The 23597-nt window shown below is 30.5% G+C and overlaps 1 protein-coding gene across 8 annotated transcripts; it reads left to right on the top strand.

The window, feature by feature from the left end:
• The first annotated feature begins 15722 nt into the window (after nucleotides 1–15722).
• Nucleotides 15723–23438, top strand: LOC114421574 (transcription factor TCP2-like). Of its 8 annotated transcripts, none has more exons than XM_028387563.1 (5): nucleotides 15723–16033; nucleotides 16195–16272; nucleotides 16657–16827; nucleotides 17714–19464; nucleotides 23168–23438. In XM_028387563.1, exon 4 carries the CDS (start codon nucleotides 18031–18033, stop codon nucleotides 19435–19437), a length of 1407 nt encoding a protein of 468 aa, XP_028243364.1. In that variant the 5' UTR covers nucleotides 15723–16033; nucleotides 16195–16272; nucleotides 16657–16827; nucleotides 17714–18030; the 3' UTR covers nucleotides 19438–19464; nucleotides 23168–23438. The 8 variants fall into 8 exon arrangements, with proteins under 8 accessions (XP_028243364.1, XP_028243367.1, XP_028243365.1 ...); XM_028387566.1 differs by having other exon boundaries at nucleotides 17696–19464; XM_028387564.1 differs by having other exon boundaries at nucleotides 16645–16827.
• Nucleotides 23439–23597: the final 159 nt, after the last annotated feature.

Below are 23597 nucleotides of genomic sequence, written 5' to 3'. Positions count from 1 at the left end.
TTTCTCACTCATTGGTAATCAAGGATTAGGGTGAGTTCCCACTCTCATTTTCTTGTTCCTTTTGCACCAAATCTTCTAAAATATTAAGCTTTATAATTGCAAAAATATTGAGTTTGTATACCAAAAATCAAATCTATCTGAAAATGATTCTTTTTCTTAATTATTGTGGGAAATCAATTATCACCTAGAAGTTCCACACAGAGTTTTGATTATAACTTTTTCAAATACAAAATATGTTAATCCTAACATTTACTAATTGCAATGATTATGATATAACAGTAGATGCCAGCTTAATGTCTAATAAGAAAACAAGTGTGACACTTTTTGACGTATTATTGTTTCAGCACAAATGGATTGTGAAGTGTAACTAGATGAGTATATTTGATACACAGAATTGGGGTCAATAAGTTTTTCTCGTGTAGTGTGGTGCCGCAGTGGTAATTAAATTTGGATATGATGCATTGGTTACTGCAGGGGGATCTCAGCAGAGCTATTTCTCACTTTGCTTTAAGATTCAGTGGATGTTATGGTTCTATGATTAGTCCATCTGTGGTAAATTTAGACTCAGCTTATTATATGATTTCTATATTCGGTTGCAGGGGTAACATATATGTGTGGTTATTATCAATTAAATTTAGGGGCTGGTGTGATTTGTGGAGAGTCTAGCATTTTTTTCAAATTCAAAACACATATATGGTGTGGTTACATGGAATTCACCCTGTCACAAACATTTATTTTTAAAATATACTGTCTAAAAAAATGACCAGCATATACGAATTTACTTACTTGACCACGGTAGCCAGCACCTAGATTTTGTTGTTTATGTATTCCCTAACATAAAAAAATCTAAAGATTGAGAATTCATACCACGGATGATATAAGCTGGAATATAATTTCACATAAGCATATGGATAAGTACGTATTTCCCAAGTTCAGGCCTGACACTTTGAATTCATTCCCTCTTATATAGCTCTCATTTTGTGTCTAACCTACCAATATGAAATTTGTTTTCGAACACATTTGATTAACAGGAAGTGTGTTCTTAAGAGTATAATTACGTCAATAAGAAGGTTTCTATTTTTAATACAGGGTCCATTGTTGTCTTATAATTTTTCAATTTTACATTCAGACTTGTCACCTGCCAACATTATTGTCTTGCATCGCTCAACGACATTGTCAACCGCCTCATAAATTTTCAGTTGCATCCTTGAATTACCGAAATATATCTTCAAATTTCCAACTTCTTGAGGTTACAATCATTGATAAGAGAATGGAAAAAAAGAAAGGGAGAGGGGGAGAAGTCCTTGATAAGGTTACATTGTTTGCAATGTTTGAATTTTTTTTAAAAGAAAAATTATACCGATATTTGCTCAGCTACATGTGCCACGACCCTACAACTAGAAGTACATATTCAAAGAGACATACTTCTTTTTTTAGGCCCAACACACAAATTTTATGTAGGGAACTACTATGGGTCCTTACCTTCTTTGCTACTAGTCCCTAAAAACCTAAGAAAATACCTTCTAACCCCTCTCGGTTCTCCCTCCCCGCACCCCCAAGGCCCAACTCTTCTTCTCACCCCCACCACACCATCTCTATCCCAGATCCGAATCAGTGTTGCCCATCTCTGCCATGATTCGAACAATGTTGTGCATCGCTCCAGACTCCAAATTTGCACATGTGACCCCCTTGGCCCAGCCACCACCGCATCATCGTCACACCATCATTGCATCTCCATCTAAGTGTGCAAACCAATCTCTAAGGCTCCCTACTCTTGCGCAACCTCAACCTCTGAGGCTCCACGCGTTCGCGGCTTCCTAGTTGTGCGGTGGTGTTGTGGCACATCGATCTATTGGTGTTTGGTGTTGTTTGGGTTGCGCGATGATTTTATTGGTATGATGGTGTTGGCGTCACGATGATGTTGTTTGTATGGTGGTGCCAATGGCGACACCTGACATGATTATGGTTGAGGTCTCAGGATGTGAAGTGCAGAGGAAGAAGAGGCAATCAAAAACTCGATTTCATTATACATTATACAACAAATCGTATTTCTAAAGGGGTGCAGAAAGACGAAAACTCAATTACATTGTATAAGTATATAACAGAATTGTGTTTCCTTTTTGTTTTCGCACCCCTCCATAAACACTGAAAACATGTTTCCATTATACAACAATTGTACAAAAGGAATCATGTTTCCATGAAAACAATATTTAGAAAGGAAAAAAAGAGTGTCAACCCTTTGATATGAACCGGTAATAATGACAATGAAACCAATAACAACTCTTTTATGTATTATTAGTCAGGCTGGGCCTGCTTCCATCCACTATGACCACAAATTAGAAGTACACTTTGGCTATGGGCCTCAATTGGGGCAATTTTTCTTACTCCAACTTTTTTCCTTCTTTTCTTTTATGCACTACATTAGAAACCTAAATTTATGATCAACACGCGCTTGGAATTGTTTCACATCTCATAAAGGGTATTTTAGTAAGTTTCAAAAATTATAATTTGTATTTTTCTGAGTGTAAAGTGTTTGAATGTATAGTATAGAGAGAAATTACAGTATGATTCCAAAGTCGATCTTCATGTAACACGATGTAATCGATTAAAAAAAAATTGAAAAAATCATGAATAAAGCATGTGGAGATTGGTCATGATTATAGATACGTGGTGGTATTCAAGTATACAATAATTTTTCCTGCATAGGATCTGACCGAATTTTTTCATTTTACAATTAGATACGCACAACTCAGTGGGATCTGACAAAAAAAAAAAACAATATAGAAAGCATAACGTGAAGCTGTGCAACCGTCTCTTTAATTCAGTCTGCACCTCTGGTTTAGGTCTAGTGCGGGTGAATTTCCTTTAGCAGTTTTAATTTGGACCCTAGAAAATGCCTCTAAGCTACCTAATACCTATCCCCCCAAGCCAAGCGTTGAATTCTACTGATAACAGTTTGTGCATGTATTTTCCTCCATAATCAATTTGAAAATGACCTATCAATCGGAAAATTAATTTGTATTATATTGTTTCGCAGTAGGTCTATCCAGACACTTCTTTTCTTATAGTAAAATTAATGTTCTTAATCTAATTTATTAAATATATACTAAATCACACTCAAACTTTTTAATCTTTTCCAAAGTAAATTTTTAATTAAATTGTTTTTTTTTTCATACAATACAAGTAAACATAAAAAAATTCAATAAAATTAATGAATATTTTACATCAATATCATAATAATTTAAAAAAAAATGTTTCTTCGGAGAAGAGGACGTTCCCAGAGTCAAGTTGCATTTAACATGCATGCGAACAACTTGCCTGCTAAAGTTTCCATCTATGATCTATCTAACTTCTTTGTCTTCCAATTAAGTTTGGCAAAAATCTGAGGTTGCTTATAGCTTCTTCATTCTCAAGTCAACTATCATACTCAATTTGGAATTTTCACTGTGCTATTTAATTTGGGGACACACACACACAAAAAAAAGGGTAAGCTAGCGACCTGTCCCTAATTAACTTATGACTTTCTTCTTTAATTGCATAATATTGTAGACTATTGGGATTAGAAAATGACAAATTTATTGATTGTTTAATTTAGAGTTCACTTTTTTATTCTTCCCCGCCACCCCCAATTGTAAGCTCTTGTTGATTGGAAAATTGTCTTGCCAGCTCACTTTCAAAATGATAAGCAATAAGCCATCCATGAATAAGAACTCAAGTCAATCTTTCATTCTCATACTTCTTTTTTATTGTATTGTTTATTTTGCAAATTTCCAAATACCAGGCCCACCTGTGTTTTGTTGTGCAGAACATTGTTTCGCTTCTGATTAGATATTAGCGTATCAGAAATCAGAATAATTGACATGTTCAAAACAACAACGGTTTATTATATTTTCATAAAATATAAAATAGAGATGAAATGAGATCAAAATATAAATCAAACAGTTTTATACTAGTACCTTTCAACCTTAACAATTAATAAATGGTTTTTTTTATTAAGAATTTACAATCTTAACAAGTAGATTGCGAGTACCTTTCAATCGATTTCTCTTGCAATATTTAACAGGAATGAAACGCTAAGTTTTCGAGCCTTTATTTTAGCGTAATGAGTATTTAGTAACTAAGATTTAATATTCTAAGAGTCCAATGTAATATCAGTTGACAAGGATAACTTATTAGACTTAATAATTCCTGCAGCCATTTTTTTTTTAAAGTGACTTGTAAATATTATTATAAACTTCTATTAATGTCGATGGCACGCAATGCATGACCTTACAATAGAGTAATTTTTTCCGCCCTCTAAACTTATAAATACAATTTCTATTGCCATCAATCCAATATATATATCTTTTAGTTTTCTACAGATATATTACATAAGTACTTCTATTCAAGACACACAGAGTCAGTCAAACACCAAGGTGGATGTCTCTTTAATATGTTGCTTATAAATATTTCATAGAAGTATAAATAGATATACAAACAGACAAATAAATTCATTTATTTTAAAAGTAACTAAGTATTAAATACTTCTTCAATACAAATTTAATTAATCTAACTATTAAATTATATGATACTATGTTAATGGTTATGATATATATATATATAATCATTCAAAAGTATATTAATTGATAAAAATATCAAATAGTTTCTATTTTTTTTTTTCTAAAATTAATTTATTGAATGATAATTCAGTGGTTGAAATGAAACTTTATTAACATGTTTGAAAAATTATTAAATCGTCTCTTTTCAATCATGCGGGCATGGCCCTGGATTTCCACCTCATGAGACTCATGAGGATTCCTCCTACGATAGCTATAGGTGTAGTTTTAGGGGGGAAAACACAGCAATATATAGGTTAGAATATATATGTGTGTGTGTGACATTAATGTTTGAAGATTCTACGCGAGCATGGCAGGGCGAGGATATGTATTAAATAACCAAACTCATGCGATTGTCTTGTACACAGCTAAATAAACAAAGGTTTGGAGAGAAAAGTAATCAAGGGCTAAAACAGCTTTTATTAAGACATGATGTGTGATACCCGTAAAGGGGAAGCATATTGTGCCAGAATCATAACAATTATTAGAAGGAATACATGTATTAATCATATCTGTTGATTCTGTTGGAATCACCCGAGCAAATGCTATATTCTACTCTACCTTCCATCATTAACCAAATCCATCAAAGATTTTAGAGTTGTGGACCAATCTACCTGTGTGATTTTGAACCTAAATTAGTAGTTTATATAAAGATTAAAAGTTATAACAAGCTAATTAAACAGATGGAGATAATAGTTCTAGTCTTTTCCAAATCAACACTTTCTTTTATGCCACGGAATATTTGGGCAGTCAGTTGAGTTTAATTATTTAGGTGGTTACAGAATGAAATGAAATAATACACCAACAGGCCCAAACATAATTGCTAGTTAGTCAGAAATTCAATTTGTGATCATGTAATTATGTAGAAAAGACAAAAATTATTTTATTAATTTTTATGTCTGGAAAGAAATTAGTTTTCACGACTTATAAATTGACAGAAATTACTATTGAATGTGCAATTCAATCTAGTGACTTTTGTTTTTATTTATTATTATTATTTACTGTGAATACCTATTTTTCTAATCAAATAGTTCAGGATAAATAAATTTTGACGAAACATGTTATCTGCAAAATGACAATTAGTCATTATATATTGAATGATTGAGGGTAACTGCTGCATGAATGATTAATGAAGGGGGTTTATTTTATTTCTTTTACATAAGTTTTTTTATAATAATAATTAGTTTTTGCTTGTACATAAAAACTCAAACTTATATAAAATATAATGGTTTATTCAAGTGATTGAAGTTTGGATGTATTCTGACTGGTACGTATGAAGATATTAATGTAGAGGAATAGAGTTTGATCCTAACAATATACTTTAGTTATTCACATTCCCCCACGCCCCCACCAGCCTACAACAATGTCCAAACAATAAATCAATTTCTAATTCTGCCTTGGTCATATATGCCGACCAAGACCATCCATCTAGCATGATATGATGGATTCAACATGGTCCTCCAATAATCATATAACTTTATCACATTCTGCGAGACTTTGAAAAACTTCCATTCGCTCCATCAATATCAAATTAGCTTTGAAGTTGAAACTGCTGCTTAAGATAATAACTTGTTATTCATCTACCACCTTTTTACTTGTAGGGTAGTTGTTCGGAGTAAAATATTTCATAAATATATTTATGAGATATTATATAATTTAATAATAAGTAGTTTTGTATCATTTATAAATTGATACAATTAAAATAAAAGTATTTAATAAATATTCTTTTATCATTTTGCCTTTTAATATTTTTTCATACAATATACATGAAATCAAAATTGCAATTAACAAATTAAATATAATAATATTATATATTGAATATACTTTTTATAAACATCAAACAAAACAAATGACTTAGAATGTGTTTGAATTCACGTTTGAGGCGCTTCAAACGAAAATTCTCACTTTTCCTATGCAGTAAACATATAGAAGAAATTCGTTTATCCCAATAACATGAAAGCGAGTTATATGTTAAATGCAACTATTACATAAATACACCCTTGATGATTTTGGTGGTTGTGGAGAAGGAAGGGTTAAGGATTCAAACCTCATCTCTAATATTATTTACAATTTTCCAAAATGCACAAAGTTTTGAAGGCAGGGAGTAATAAACTTATAGAACAAAATGTGTGAAATTTTAATAGTTAGAGAGAAAAGTGCAATTAAGCTTTTTTTAAAAAAAATTATGATGATTTACAATTTTAAAGACCATTTATCTATTTGGTCATCTACTGTAATATTAGGGATTAATTTGATTAATAATATATAATTCCAAAATTATTTGATCACTTATATTAATTTTAAGGATCAATATGACCAATTTATTTGTGGGTTATAAGATTGATTTAATAGTGAAACAAAAAAGAAGGAGAAAGAGATTGTCCATTCAAATCTTTTCTCTACCACTACATTAACAATTAATATTTATTGATTAAAAAATATATCATCACCAATTTATTCTATTTTAATTAAGGACTATCATTCACTCAATAATTAATTATTGCAATGGCCTATCATTCACCAATTTATTGATTAAAAAAAGTTATTTGAAAATAACCACAAGCTAAAAGAAATTAGATTCTTGAAAACAGCTTATTTTTTGGATTTTTTATGCTAAATTTTAGTTGATTTTCCAAATATCTAGCTTATTTGATAAATATCTTATTTTTTTATATATAAAAACAGTTGAAATTGAAGAAAAATAAAAAAAAAGCTTTCCCAAGCTTCACCGAGTTGCTGTTGTGTCTTTTGTATTTTTAACGTGAAAAGGTACGTTAACGTGTGCAAAACTGAGTGTTTGAATTGGATGAGGATTGGCACCAATTGTTTCTGTAAAATTAATCTTAAAATAATATAATTTATATTTAAATTTTTATTATAAAAGTAAGACATTAATAAAATTTAATATTTTTATTTAATGTAAAAACTTATTTATAGTTATTTTAACTCAAAATTAATTCTAGCTTAAAATTAAATTTCAAAATGTAAAAAATTATGTAAAATTATGTTAATTAATATTTCAACTTGATTATCAATAATAATGTTAAATATATTCAGCCTCTAATTTGCTATCCACGTGTTGTTATCAGCTTTGTTTGTCATGTGTTGTACAATTGTCCTCCATCTGTTTTATTTTTTTACTTTCTCTTTATTGCATGCTCTCTCAGTCTCAAAAGTTAAACCCTCCATTATTTTTCAATTTCATTTTCTCTATTATTTTTTGTCCTCTCATTATTTCTTAAAATCGTGCAAATGCATGAGTTCTCTCTAATTTCAAGAGAAAAAAATCAAGTGTCATATCAACAAGAAATAATATTAAAAATAAAATATAAATAAAACATAACTCATCTTATAAATTGATTTTGATATTAAACAAAAAAATATGATCAATATAAATTAGAAAATTAAAAACAATAATAATGACTAATGGTATACTAGTGTATAATTCTATGTTTGATAGAGAGAGAGAAAAAAAAATAAACTTTTGAATTTTAAATTGAAAAAAGTGAAAGAAAATAAAATGTTTAATTTTTGCTTGAAGATAATTTTCTTTATAATTTTTCTTTAATTTTTTATTAAAAAAAATATCATTATACTTATTTTTTTCTTCTCAACTTTATTTCTTTGAAATGGACAGTAAATAAATATATCTAATACTGCTAGTAATGTTAATTTAATTGGTTGAAGAAGTATGATCTGAAAGATGCACAAAGACCGTGACACGTGCAATGCTGGTCTATGGTCATGACTGGTATCACACTCACTCCCTGATCGAGAAGTCAGCCACAGAGCCAGAAAGCAAAGCATTCTCTCTCTTTCTCTGGATGTCTAACATTCACACGTGCCCATGCTTCCTCATCACTGTACCTTCTCTCTCGTGCGTGTCACAAGCTCTGTCACCCAACAATTTCACTCCTCACTCTCTTCATAAATCACATACAACAACTCAATACAACACACAACCACTTTTCCCCATCTTCCACTTATTTTGCATCCTACCCCTTTTTACTTGGTATTGCTAATTATTATCTTTAAGATACTATTGGTTAAAATTTTTATAAAAATATTTAATGTGAAAATTATTTAAAAAAATATAAAAAAACTTGAATACCGTTATTTTTTTCTCATAATAAAAAAATTTATGTTTAACTAACAAATACCTAAGACATTAGTTAACATTTGCATTATAATACAAGGGGCACATCCTTGTGTTCGTTTTTTGCTTATAATAATAAAAGGCTAACGTGACGTGTTAAGCTTTAATTATATTTTAAAGTGAGTTTATGGGTTGGATTAGTAATTTAATAATGGAAAGTGGGTTTTATGGGGCTGTATTAAAATAATGTTGGCTTCTTTTTACCCGGCAAGTGATTGAGCATGGAATTGCGAGAACACGGCAACACGCCCTCTTAGTTGTGTGTATTATTGCCGCTGCAACTACATTTGATTTGGTTGTATTTTTTAGGTCTTTTCAGTGGTAGACATGGCCATGATTTCTATAAGAAATTAAGAATCATAGTACCACGACTCCAAACCCAATGTGTTTCCCTTTTTCTATTTACTATTATCAACCTCGATTCTTTCCGGATATGGATCTTCTGCGGTTAAGATAAACGATAAAGAATCCCAATCGTGTAAATTTTTACTCCATATTTTTCTATTATAAGACACTGGACTCCATTTTTTTCTTAAATGAAAATAAAATTTATTACACGTTTTATCCCTTGTCTTTGATGATTTTATAAATTTTACTATTTTTTTTTTAACTTTTCATCCTTGTACTTAATATTCCACAATTTGTCTCAACATTAGTTAATCATTCGTTGTCATTAGTTGACCATTGACGTCACAATGTTAACTATCGATTTGATCATTTAGTCGTCTTGGCTATTAGTATTGACATGACATTTTAACATTGACGTGATATATACATGAAAATGACATGATGATGAATACGAATTTGACACTTTTGGTAAAAAGAAACTCTTTAAGGTTATGAGAATCACAAGGACAACAACAATAGTAATAATAACATTGATAATAATGAAAATCATAAACCATAATGATATAGTGTTATGAAGAGAAAGATTATCCTATTTATCTTATTGTTTTTTATCCTAACTCCTTTTTCAACATAAGAAATATATTGCACCTCCCATAAAGGAAATGCAAGAGAAGGGTAATGAGTAACAACCGTAATCCAACAATATTCCCTTGAAAAAAACTAGATATTTAGTCATTTACAACTACCACTAAATGACAATCACTTGATCCTAAGGGCAGAGCCTCCCAAAGACAATGAAGAACAATATAAAAGAGAATATCAACAGATATTGTTAAACACGTACACTTTTTTACCTAATAACTCTTATATTGGAGTATCCACTCATTTGAGTGTTAAGAGTAATATTTACCGATACACATTTAACTTCTTACTAGAGTTTTGGGAATTTGGAGACTAGAATTGACATACGTCAAAGGATTGAGAGAAATCAGCCATACGTTAAAATAATTTAGATATTTTTTTATAGAAAAAATAATAATTTAGATCATAAAAAACATCAATTAATTTCTTGCACAAATTTAATTTGTACATATGGACACCAAATTAAATATATTAAACACTTGGTATTTAACTATTATCACTTGCCATACCACAGGAGAAAAAACTGACCGTCAAGTATTTGTCTTTTGGTTAAAAGGTAAAAAAGAAACTGTCATGTAAAAATTTTCCTAGCTATGGTGCCATTTTTATTAATAGATTATTTTATGGTAGGGTTTTTGGTTTGCTGGTTGCAATTGACAGTTAATCTGACTACAATGCTAATTAGCAAAAGAATTGGTGTTAGTGATATGCTGGGAGGGCTTTAAAAGAGTAAAAACTTTTGATAAAATGAATCATTGAGTGGGCAAATCAGTTAATATAGAATTATTTAAATTTAAATTTTGAATATATAATTGTATTAAACATTAAAAATATTATTATTTATAATAATTCTACAGGAGCTTGAGAATAATTATATTGATTCTCTTATACATGCTGTTGGAAAAAAAAAAGTAAAAAAAACTTGTCAAAACCCAAGTTAGTAATATTAGTTAACTTATCTCCAATAATATAATAATCACAAAAGATGTTCCATTTGAACTACAAAATGATCATGGAAAGTGACCGAATGGTTGGTCTCTCCCCAATTGCCGTTCTGGTTTCCAGCAAAGGGATCATCTTAGTGGGTTTTTGCTGCCTCCATGGCCCATCAAATGCTGTTCCTGCAATTGCATATACCTTCCACATGACACTTGAAAGTTGAAAGAGAGAGGGAAGGAAGCAAAGACACACATCATTGGTCGTACGGACATCTACAACCTTTGCCCATTAATTAAATCATAAATGCCCTCAAATCTTTGCTTTATAAAATCTAAATTAATACTACATGATGTACATTTAAAACTCCAAACAGCTTTTCAAAAAATAAAGTTGTGTTTAATTGGAGAGGAGCCCAGTTAGTTCTGAACTCGACATATGGGTGGTGGCCAGGGAAGAAATTTTTTACACTACTTTCTGGGTAGTGCCATCCTTTTCATCTTCATCGGAATTAACCCTTTTGTCTAATTACAATTACTACTCTACCATGCATTCACAAACGAATTTCGATTAATATATTTTGTTCTTGATCGATAAATTATGTAAATTAACTTAACGGACCTGGCCAAGCGAAGTATCTATTTTTTTTTTTTTTTTGTGAGCCAAGTGACTTATCTTGTTTTTTTGTTTGTTTATGGGAGTATTATATTTTTCTGTTAAATAAATGGTTTCTTCCTCTTTATTTGATATCTATATATTTTTATTTTTATTTTTTGCATTTTTGGTACAGAAAGGGGAGGGGGGACACAGATCACTGATGACCTGCCACACCTTTCAAGTTTTATCTAGCAAAAACCACAGCTCACCTAAAAACTTTTATCTATAAAAACAGTAAAAGTTAAATGAAAGGACACGGCAAATAAATTTTTAACTCAAAGAAGTTGTAATTTCATTTATGAGAGACTTTATTCATTCAAGCAAAACCAGTGGCATCTGGTGTTATAATTAATTAGACTTGTGTTGCGGCAACTTTCATTAAATTGATGAATGTTTGTAGGTGATACGCTTTTGATTTCTGAATGATTCATTCAATGCTTGTTTCTACATCCATATCTAGGTTGAGTAGAGTTTATTTTTGTTTTTATCTCAACTGTTTTTTGCTATGGTCTTTTATTTAGACTAAAATTTGATCCAATAAAAAACTAAAATATTTATATTAAAAAAAATATTTGGAACAAGATCGGATTAACAGATTTGGAGAGATAAGATATCAATATTAACAATCTATAGCTAAATCGTAAAATTTAATAAATATATAACTTATAATATTTAAGGTATATTTTATAATATATATTTTAAAACAAATAATATCAACATAAATATAATATCATGTTATGTAGAACAATATATATTAAGTTAAGAAATTGCATTAATAATACATAATTATTTGGACGGAGTTGGGATGACTCGAAGTACAATCCAAATTGTTCCTCAAAAGATATCATATCTAATTTTTAGTTCAAACTAGTCAAAATTAACTTTACATTAATATTGGTTAGTAGAAAAGCCAAGTCATGAACACCCTTAATTATTAGCAAGCATGCGTTTGTCCAGTACTTGATTTTAAATGTAATCATGAAATAAAATATATTAAAAATACATGACAAAAAGTATAAAAATGATCCTATTTAAATAATATTTTGCATGAATATCTATAAGAAAAATAATAATAACAAAGTAAACTTAAATATTAATAATATCTTCCTTAAAGAATCTACCATGTATAAATGCATATTAAGTTGCTTAAAAACTTTTACGGGGGCCTTGCAATCCATTTTAAACTTGAGAATTTTATTATTATTATTATTATTATTATTCTCCAATGATAAATATTAATTGCATTGTTCAAATGGGTCCCAAAAATATATTTATTATTGTTTAAAATTGATTAAGTAATAATATTTATATAATTAACACTCATGTCACCTACTCTGGTGGTAACATTTGTTAAACAACATTATTTACTTCGAAGTAGCTCTTATATATAAGCAACGATACTCTAAATCATCTTAAGAATTTTTATTTTTATTACAAATAAATATAAAAAAGAGAGACGTAATCTCATTCCAATTCGAAGTGCAATTTACAATAACACTTAGGCATGAAGTATTAATGAAGAATTATCACCTAAAATAAAATAATAAATTATTTTTTGGAGGTTAATCAATCTTATGAATTAACTCCACCATATCTCATTGAATAAAAGAAATATTTGTGCATGGATTACCATTTTAAGACATTGAATTTTTATATAGAACACTTATAATTGCTTGGAGAGGTATCCTTATTGGGTGTGTGTATATGATGAATAATATTTTTCAAAGAAACATATGATAATATATATATTTTTAATTTAATATTGAAAATTATTTATACATTAAATTAAACTATTACATAAATTATTATAAATTAATCTATTAATTTAAAATATTAAAATATTTTAAAATTAATATTATTATATATATAGTTTATTATTTATTTATTTTTGAAAGGAGTAATTTATTATTTATTAATTACTAGAAAATTGTAAAAAATAATACACTAAAAAAAATTATTGATACTAGTTTTAAAAATTAATTTTAAAAGTAATTTAAACCAAACATGCACAGCATATACAATCTCTCTGGACTGTTATTTTACTAGTTAGTTTCAATCTTTTCAATTAATTGCAGGGTCCCATACTCTTTAATTTTTGTAAGGAACCAACTTCTTAATTAATGTAGTCAGTCATTGACCTTGTTGGAAGAGCTCAAGATATTTTTTTTTATCTAAATAAACATATTATCTAATTAAAACACCCTATGCAATAGTACAATACTTCACTGTCGTGCAATTTCTTCAAGTGCAAGTAGCAGGATAAAACCTGTTGAGATGTGGGACTAAGAAATTAAAACTTTATGCTTTTTCATAATTCAATTATACACTTTGACTACTTAGTGCTTGCTAGTGGCACATCCTGTTCTCAACAACCTATTTGCTAAAGGACAGTGATAGAATAATTATCTAGCACTTTAGATAATAATTAACCATTGTGTTGCTTCATTAGGTTTTACTGCATTTGAGGTATTATTATTTACTTTAAAACTTGTATGAATCTCATGGTTGTCTTTGGAAAATGTTTCAAAGAATTAGGGGAAGAGAGCATTTATAAATAAATACTATTTGTTTTGATTTTTAAACAATGTAATCGAGACTTTTTTAAATACTACTATATCTGAACGGATTTCAAAATCACAATTTTATCAAAATGAATCTTCTCTGACTTTTCTCTTGAAAATTCAAGACACATACATCAATATATCATTCACAGGCATAGTTATTTCAATATATATGACCCGTCTTTTTCTGTTGATGTGTTAGGTTATTACAATTTTCATACATATTATTATGGTCCCCTGCAGTCTTAATTTGGTCCCCAATTCATGCAAGCTTTGTATTTGCGGCTTTCCGCGTATGGTTGTTTTTTTTTTTGAAAGATAGCATCCTATTAGCATTACCCAAATAGTATAACAATTAGTTCATCCCATTTGTTACTGCATGCGGATATAAATGAGGTCATTTCACAACAATGAATATCCATATTACCTTTAATTATTGCAAATCTTAGTGAAACAGTTGTTTATACAGAATATGGTAAAAATTTCATAAAGGCTCTTTCCATGTAAATGCAAACATCTTGTCAATTGAGTGTATACTTCTTGAGAAAATATAATTGTATTTTAATTTTATACGACAATTTATAAAGAAAGGAGAAGAATATAATTTTATACAACAGAAAGAGAAAACAAATAAAGAAAGGAAAAATTTATGGATATATTCACATCTTCTTTTGTTATCACTGAATTCTGCTATAATTTGTTAAAATAAGGGTATTTAATCTTAACCAACTATAAGGATGTTTTTTACCATCAAAGTCCAGCATTTTTTTAGTAGACATGTTCCTGGTGCATTTAGATAGACAATTTATATAATATATCAAATCACGAAGAATAAAAGAAATTGAAATTTGGGAAACACTAAAAAAGGTCACTACCCACTTAAAAAGAAGTCCAATTGCATGCTGCCTGAAATTTTATTTTTTATTTTCTAAAGGTGAGAACTATAAAAGAAGAAGAATACATGTACTATAATTAATTTATTTTTACAAATTTAATTTGATTTCTAAATTTATTTTATAGTTTGAGTTTGATTGTACGGATAATCATGAAAATTAAACTTTGTTTAGTTGATAAGTTGATTATAATTCACTATAAACACAACATTGACAAATCACTTTAAAAGAAAAAAGAATGGGGCATTTTGTTTTCTTGTAGGATGAAAACAACATTTACAAAGCTCAATTATAACTTATGGTGGTTAATATATATATATATATTAAAAAGAATCCAATCTGTAATTTATTTTCCACATTATTTGATCAAATATAATATTTATTTAATAAAATATACAACTCATGTTCACATGACACGCTTTCAATAATTAGATAAGACAAGAATGGAACGAACTTATCTTTAAAGCTAGTGAATGAAAGAAAGTGTATATTTATTTTTTTAATCTAAAATGTTTATAATTTGACTTTAATTTTGATAAGTATAAAATAAGAAGTTACGGTACAATTTTGTAAGATAATTATTATAAAAATAAATAAATTCACTTATACATAATAATTTGTGATAAAATGATAATATATTTTTTTTATATTGTGTGTACATACATTATTGTTTTCTTTAATTTTAATAAACTAAAAATTAGAAAATAAATATGGATTGAATGGTCCAAAGAGAAGAAAAGAAAAAAAATATTACAAGTTTAATTATTTCTGTTAATAAAACTAATGAAAATTAATGACTAATTTTTTTTATAAAAAATAGTATTAGAAAACAAAATCGGGTAATAATTAATGGGATAAGGTTAGGAAGTAAATACAAGAGAAAGGAGGGACAAATATGAAGGAGTGGAGAATACATAAAGAGATGAACAGCCTTGTGTCTTGCCTTTTCCGATAAGCCCGGTCATTGTTCGAATGGGGAACAGCAACAACAATCCTTCTTCTTCTTCTACTTCTTCACAACCACTTTGAGTTCAACTCACCCTTGTGCTTTTCTTCTTCTCTCTTTCTGTTTAGTGTTTTAGTCTTTACCTTTCGCACACAAAAACACATACACACACTTGTCTCTCTCTAGAAATCACGCAATTCTCATATACCCCGATTTTTCTTTCACTTTCTTTCCATTTATCACCCACCAAACTACCAACTTAATGTTTCTTTTTGCTAAGAGAGAAGCACAAACAAACTGTAAGTTTCAACCAAACTCCAAATTCACCTTTAACAAAATGCTAGCATATGTTCTTTGGTAGTGGATTTCAGGTCTTGTTTTAACCATGTTAAGCTTGAGAGTCTTAAAAAATTGATTTGAAAAAAAAAACTGAACCAGGTTTCCTCTTTTACATTTGAAGGTGCTCTTGAGAGTTGAGACATAAGAAAAGACCATTTGGGAAATTCAACAATCTCCTGAAATCAGGCAGCAAAATAAGGTTCCATCTCATATTTTGTCTTTATTTCTCTCCCCATCCACACTTTGATCTCTTTCATTTTTGTTAATACTGTTTTTCTTTTTAAAAAAATCTATAATTTTGTTTACTGATCTGAACAAAAAGTATTGTGTTTAAGTTCGGTTTTTTTGTGTTTTTACTTTGTTTCAAATAATAAGGGAGCTCTAGGGACACAGATCTGTAAGCTTAACACCTGGGTTTTTTTTTTCATTATTTTATTTTGTCTTTGATTAACCTGTCACGGAATCTGAGCCAACATTGTTCAAACTAATGAGACTCCAAATTTTATTTTTAATATTTTTATTTAATTAAGACTATTATTGAGCATTTCAGAAATAGTGTTTTTTTTAATAGTGAACCTTGCAGTGCCTGATGTTGAGAGAATCTGCACCCTTCCAATAATCAAAGGGCTTATTTAGAGCCACATATCATCCTTGAAAATTTCCCAGCCAATTTGGCGCCAAATGTTGGACCTTTCTACATGACTTTGCAACCACGTTGAAGGAAGCCACAATTGTCTCATATTTTCATCCTCTGGTACGTAACAGCAACTCCTCTATGCCCTTTGAGATTTTTCAGAAAGCTTTTTTCTGCATGTTATTTTAGTGTTGGTTTTGCAATTATTACAAGTTGTCTCTGTTGCGAATTATATATATAATTGATGTATCTTGAGCAATAAAATTATCTGACTTGCCAGTATAACTAACAAAGCAGTAGTTTTAGTTTTACCCATACACAAAAAAAAAGAGTTGAATTAAAAATGAACAATTACCTTAGCAATTTGCATTAACATAAAGGGCTAATTTATAAGTATCTATAAAAAGCATTAATTTTTTATATTGAAAATAAAGTATTTATTAATTACGTCAAAAATATAAAAAAATTGTGTCATTTATATTTTATATAACAACTCATACAATATTTTGTATCCCAATATTTTGGGTGTTTATTTTTATCTATCTTATCATTTATTACATTCTATATTTTTCTCATTTTGCAAAAAAAAATGTCCAATGAATTGTTGTGAGAATAATATTTTTCTTATAAAATATAGTAAATACTTCTTTATAATGCTTAACATTTTCCAGAAACCAAAATATATGTGTTTTCTTAAGTTAGTAAAGACTTATTATTAATGACAGTTTGTAAGTTTGTACAAAGGGCACATTTCAATTCAACCTTTTCTCAAATCCTTGTTTTTTCATAATATATATTCGGTTTTTAATGTGCTATATACAAACTATGCTAGACAGTAGACACAGTCAGATCTTATCTACTGTGTACTTACTACTTAGTGAATCTAAGAAGTGTACGAAATTTTTGATATTTTTTAATATTTATTTTTTTGGAATTTGAATGGTAATAATTAATTAACAGAAAATTATTTGGTTGTTTATGGTACTAGCTGGGTGTGATTTTGCAGGAAGGGTGAGTGAGAGGGTGCTGAGTCTGAAACCTAGTTCAGTGTTCTGCTTTTGAAACTGCAAAAAGCTAAACAAGGGCCTCCTGATTTGGACCGTGATATATCAGAGCGTGAAAAAGGCCTTTCTATCACTACCCAACCAAAGCAGTCTCTGAATTATCATCATCATCAATGCAAAGGACTTAGTAGACAACCCCACACACTTGCACTCTTTTTTCTCTCTCTCTCTACACAAGTGTAACATAACATACATAACATACATAACATAAAGAGAGAGACAAAAAAAGTGTGTGTTTTGTGCAAGGCATGATTGTGATATGGAGGAGGAGGATGAGATTCTTCAAGCACGGGCGTGTAAGTTGCCAAGAAGAAGAGGCAGTGATGGGGAGAGCACGAACAGCAGGTTCCACAGCAGCAGCTGGCACCACCACAACTCTTCGAGGATCATAAGGGTGTCTCGAGCATCTGGTGGCAAAGACAGGCACAGCAAGGTTATGACTTCAAAAGGGTTGAGAGATAGAAGGGTTAGGCTTTCTGTGAACACTGCCATTCAGTTCTATGACCTTCAAGATCGCTTGGGTTATGACCAACCTAGTAAAGCTGTGGAGTGGCTTATCAAATCTGCTTCTGATGCCATTTCTGAACTTCCTTCTTTGAACAATTTCCCTGACACTCCCCAAAGTGATGATCATGAGAAGAGGGAAAACACCGCTGATGTTGCTGTTGGGGTAGTAGATGGTGAGAATGGCAATGGCCAGAACTTGAGTTTGGCTAAATCTGCTTGTAGTAGCAATTCTGAGACTAGCAAAGGTTCTGGCTTGTCCCTCTCAAGGTCTGATATTCGTGTGAAGGCTAGAGAGAGGGCAAGGGAGAGAACAACAAAGGAAAAGGAGAAAGAGAAAGAGAAAAATGATGAGTCTCATCGTCATCATCACAATGTTGTTGTTGTTCCTCATCACAACCACAATGTGAACCTCGTTTCACAAACAGCTTCTTTCACGGAGCTACTCACTGGCAGTGATCCCAACAAAGGGTGTGATGAGGCTAATAACAACATGATGTTCAACAAAGCAGCAGGTAGACTGCAATGGTGTTCATCAACGACACCTATGGACTACTTTCTGGGGCTTTCCTCTTCTAGAACAACGACACACAATCACAATCACCTTCATCATCATCAATATTCTTCTTCTTCTTCTAGTGGGTTCTCATTGGCACAAATCCAACTAGGACATTCTCTTCCTGAGGCAATGAATCATGTTTCAGCATTCAACAACAATGTGAGTGGTGATAACCACAACCACTCATCATCAGATCCTCATCTGCAGCAGCAACACTTGTCATTGATACCGGATCATCTTATGTCAGCTGTGGTTACTTCTTCTGCTGCTTCTTCTCATCATCATCATCATCAGCCCAGCGGGAACGATTACAATCTGAACTCCACCATGTCTTCGGGCCTCGCTGGTTACAATAGGGGGACCCTTCAGTCCAATTCTCCGTCTCTGCTGCCTCACTCGCAGAGGTTTTCGCCTATAGACGGATCCACTGTACCTTTCTTCATTGGAGCTGCTTCTTCTGCTGCTGCAGTTGCTGCTCCTGCCATGGAGAACAACAACAACAACAACAACCATCACCAGCATCAGTTCTCTTCTGTTTTTGATGGCAGCCGCTTGCAACTTTACTATGGCCATTCTGACCAGAAGGGGAAAGCCAAGAACTGACTTTTGGATTGCTCCATTTTCCTCCTGGTAAGACTATCTTCATCGATCTTTTTATTATCTTTTCTCTTTTAAATCCTTTCATTTAGAATGACAAAACATTGTCTAATTCATTCTAACACACTTTACTATGATACCAAGATTATAAATTTGAGGGTTTTAGTATAGTTGAATTTTTGGCCAATATTTATGAGTTTGGGCACATCAAAGGACAAAAAGAAAAAAGGTGAGTGTATTTTCTCAATAACGTACAGAACTAAAACCCGTAATTTTTTTGAAAAATTTGATGATATCATAGAATTTCTCTTGTTATTAGTTAAAGTTTATTAATAAATGTTTAAATCTCATATTAACAAGAGATATAATATATAGTTTTTACAAGGGTTGTAGAAGTAGACCCAAAACGAAATTTTTTAGAGTAACAAATAATATCATATTGGTTAAACTTAATAAGAAAACATGTGTCGGAAAAAACAAGTTAGATAAAGTCCTGAAATTTATAGCTGTTTCTTTTATGTTTGTTTGGCTTTAATGTGCGATAGTACATTTGCACTCCATTTTGATTATTTGATGTGGTGCCCCTTAATCTTCTTCCCCAATGAGATCCTTTGGCGTTGGTAAAAGAAAAATAATCCTACTTGTATAGACAGCACGTAACACGTAGTAAGCTTTATACACAACCAATCACGAAAGTCTAAGTGCCCAATTAATGCATTACGTGGATATGACGTGACTTTAATTATTTGATGGTGTGTAGTTAGTATTGCTTACTTGAATGATGTTGTTTTTGGATTGATGTGTTGTGTTGTGTGCAATACCACGAACCGCTTGGCTTCTAGGTAATGATGAACAAGTTGGCCATTGGGCATAAGTTTATGGTACCGGTTTTGCTATCCGTTGTGTTGTGTTGTCTTTTTTTGTGGATTCCTATATGGGTTGCCGTGAATATATAGGATATCTATCGGCTGGTTGTCTCCTTGTTTGTGCTCTCATTGGTTCCCTCCTCTATAGCATGTCAGGTGTAAGCTTTTGTGTGGCATATACCATGTGTGTCACTGATGAGTGGGGGCAATTTTAATTATGCTTTGGCCCAAAATCAAAGTCTAAAAATGACTTTACAATCCCAATTACTCCAATTAAGCTCATGCTGTACACCCACATGACACGATCCTCATTGGCTCATTGCCTTGGTTAGAGGATAGCTAGGATTTTAACCACACATGGGGTGGACTTTTTCATGTGTTGAAAGGTCCATGCACGTAGTCAGAAACTTCACTGCTGACACTCACGCTTAGGAAATATTGAAAGAGGAATTGTATTTTTATATGCATTTTCTTCCACTTTGACATAACAAAAAGTTTGAATTTATGAGCTGATGGAAAAAAAAAAAGTATTGAGCATAGATTCAGACCCAAGAAGAAATTAATAACTCAATTTTTTTAAGAATAATTTTGCATCTTCTCATAAAATCTTTTAATAAATTTTTTCATTGGGTGAAAATATGCTTTTGATATTTGTAAAATATTAAATATGAAGAGTGTTTGCAGCACTCTCTTAATTTAAATTTATTGAAAATTACCCTCAAATATCACCAAATTTGGAAAAACTTAAAATAAAATACATAAGCTAGACTGCAAGAGTTTTGGATGGTTTATGAAAAATTCTAATTTCCTTTCTCTATTTAAAGTTGACAACTATAAGTGATGATTAAAACACTTTGCTGAGATTATTATAAAAATACATGTACTATGTAGTTAATTTTACTTCCTGGAATTTTCAATTAATAATTATTACTTTCAATTTTCTCTCTAAAGTACATGTTTAACTTTAAACTAATGACCCAATATTTAAGCAAAAGAGAAACTGCACACCGACCATGGAATCTTGTTTGGGAGCTTCAATTTATTGAGAAGAGCATCGAAGAAAAGCCATCCTTTCACTTTCAAATGTTGAAAATTCTCAGTTTTCTGAAAATGAAAATTTTTACATGGACTTGCTATTTCTGAGTTATATAAACTATAATAATAATCGATTGGCACATAATCATTTTGAATAAAAATCATAATAGTGTCACGTAGATTTGAGTAATTATTTAATATAAAATGATTATGCCGCTTTATTTGTTAGCTTAGTTTTGCATATCTTGTCTAGACTTTTAAACTTGAGTAGGGTATCTTCTCTAGCATATTAGGGCTAACATTTTTAGTATTTTATGATAAAAAGGTCCACCCCATAATTATTACTAATACTTTAGGATTTGAACATTAATTCTTTTAAACAGGTGATGTGGGTATTCTAATTGATACTACTATTGAGACTGTTTTAATTTGATGGTCTTCATTGGTTGGAAGAACTTTATCCCTTGTGATAATTATTTGCTGCTCTAATCAAGTTAGTTGGATGTCTGATGTGATGCTTAAATGTTTGGATCCTTGACAAAAAATCAGATCATATGATTTATTTAAGATGAAGTAGTATATCGTAATATAAAGTAGTATATCATAATTTGGGCTGTGAGTTATATTGGGCACTGTTTACCTCAGTAGAAAAGGAAAACACGCTTGTTATATGACACGACTGTTCCTCTTGCATTAGGGTTCTTTCATGTTGAGGGAAAAGTCTAATATAGTTAAAATATTGAGAGGTAGAAACTAGAAAACACTTATTCTTTTACATGTTTTTTTATGCTATGTAGGCTATTGTCGTTGTAGTTTATAGAAAGATAAAACAATTAAGAGGTAGGATCACTCAAATATTGAATTGGAAAAATTACTCATTTAGTTGTTACTTTATCAGTTTAGTCCTTGCACTTAAAAACCATCTCTTTTGATCCATTACATAAATTTTATCTTCTAGTTTTTGTCATTTTGTATCGATAGAGACCAAAAGAAATCTGAAGGTGCTTTTACATGAACTGAAAATGATGATTTTTAAGTGTAAGGATTTAAAGGTAAAATTTGTTCAACTATAGGGATCAAATAATTAATCTTTCTTATTGAATTGGTAGTTTGGTACATAATTGAGTTGTAGATTAGTCAATAGCTTTGCTGCTTGTGTTCAAATACTGTCAGCATTCTTCCCACATATAAATCCTTCTCAAAAAACCTCTTTTTATGAGGCCCTACTGAGTGCCTTTCAAGGGTTAGCAAAAAAATTGTAGGGGCTGTTCCTGAAGAGGTTAGTGGTCATAGGGAACTGTAAAAATTTGAGCAAACTCTATTGTGCAAGTTTAATGGAGCTTTATGAAACTATATGGCTGCTATATAAACCTAGCTGGAAAAGTCTTTTTGCAAATGAAACCAAATTCAATATAGGCGTAAAGATGGCTTTCTTTATTCACTAGTCAATGTAGGTAGTCAGTTTTGAAATAATCATATTCACCCGTCTAGTATAATTTAAGATATACACAAAGAGCAGAGGCTGTGTGAGATGGTAATGTAAGTAAAATGAAGAAAGAACTTATTGATATTTCTAGTCACCTTATTTTGTTGCTTTCTCATGTATGTTCTTAAATTCTCTTGCCCAGTATTTTTAGATTGAACTTGTGAATAGACATCGATTCACAAGTCATTAATTGGTTTAACTTGGGTTGAATGGATAATAATAATAATAATAAAATGTATAATGTGAATTTTGGAATTGCTCAATGTTCATATTTCTAAACATCACAAGTTTCAATACACGTGTTACTAAAATGAATTCTCTTTTGTTCTTTGGTGTCCTTGGTCTGTAGGACTTAAAGCTTGCTTTTGCCAAAAGGGATGAGATGGCGTTGTCATCAAGTGTTGGTATTTCTTGTTGGAATATTTTAAGTCATTCAATTACATTCAGTATTTGGATAAATATTATATTGATCTATGCTTGCGAGATCATTGTGTGTTTATGGAGAAATGTAAAAGCTACTTGATTCAAGATATTCTTTTACTTTCTGCAATTATTTTGGTATTATTGTCTATACTATAAATAGAGAAAAGAGCTGTCCATCAGCACACTAAATTTCTAAACAAACAATGCCTGTTTTTTGGCGTTTATTTTATTTAGACGGTTTTTTCAACAAAATATATATTCGGTAATCAGAAAACAAAATATATTTCTTTTCAAAAAGGAGGTGTCAAACTTCTGTAGCGAGGAATTTACGATAACTTATGCTCATTGCTCAACGT

The sequence above is a fragment of the Glycine soja genome, chromosome 8, assembly GCF_004193775.1.
Source record: "Glycine soja cultivar W05 chromosome 8, ASM419377v2, whole genome shotgun sequence".
NCBI lineage: Eukaryota > Viridiplantae > Streptophyta > Magnoliopsida > Fabales > Fabaceae > Glycine > Glycine soja.
The sequence above is the reverse complement of the archived record's forward strand: the minus strand, read 5'-3'. Positions and strand labels throughout refer to the sequence as shown.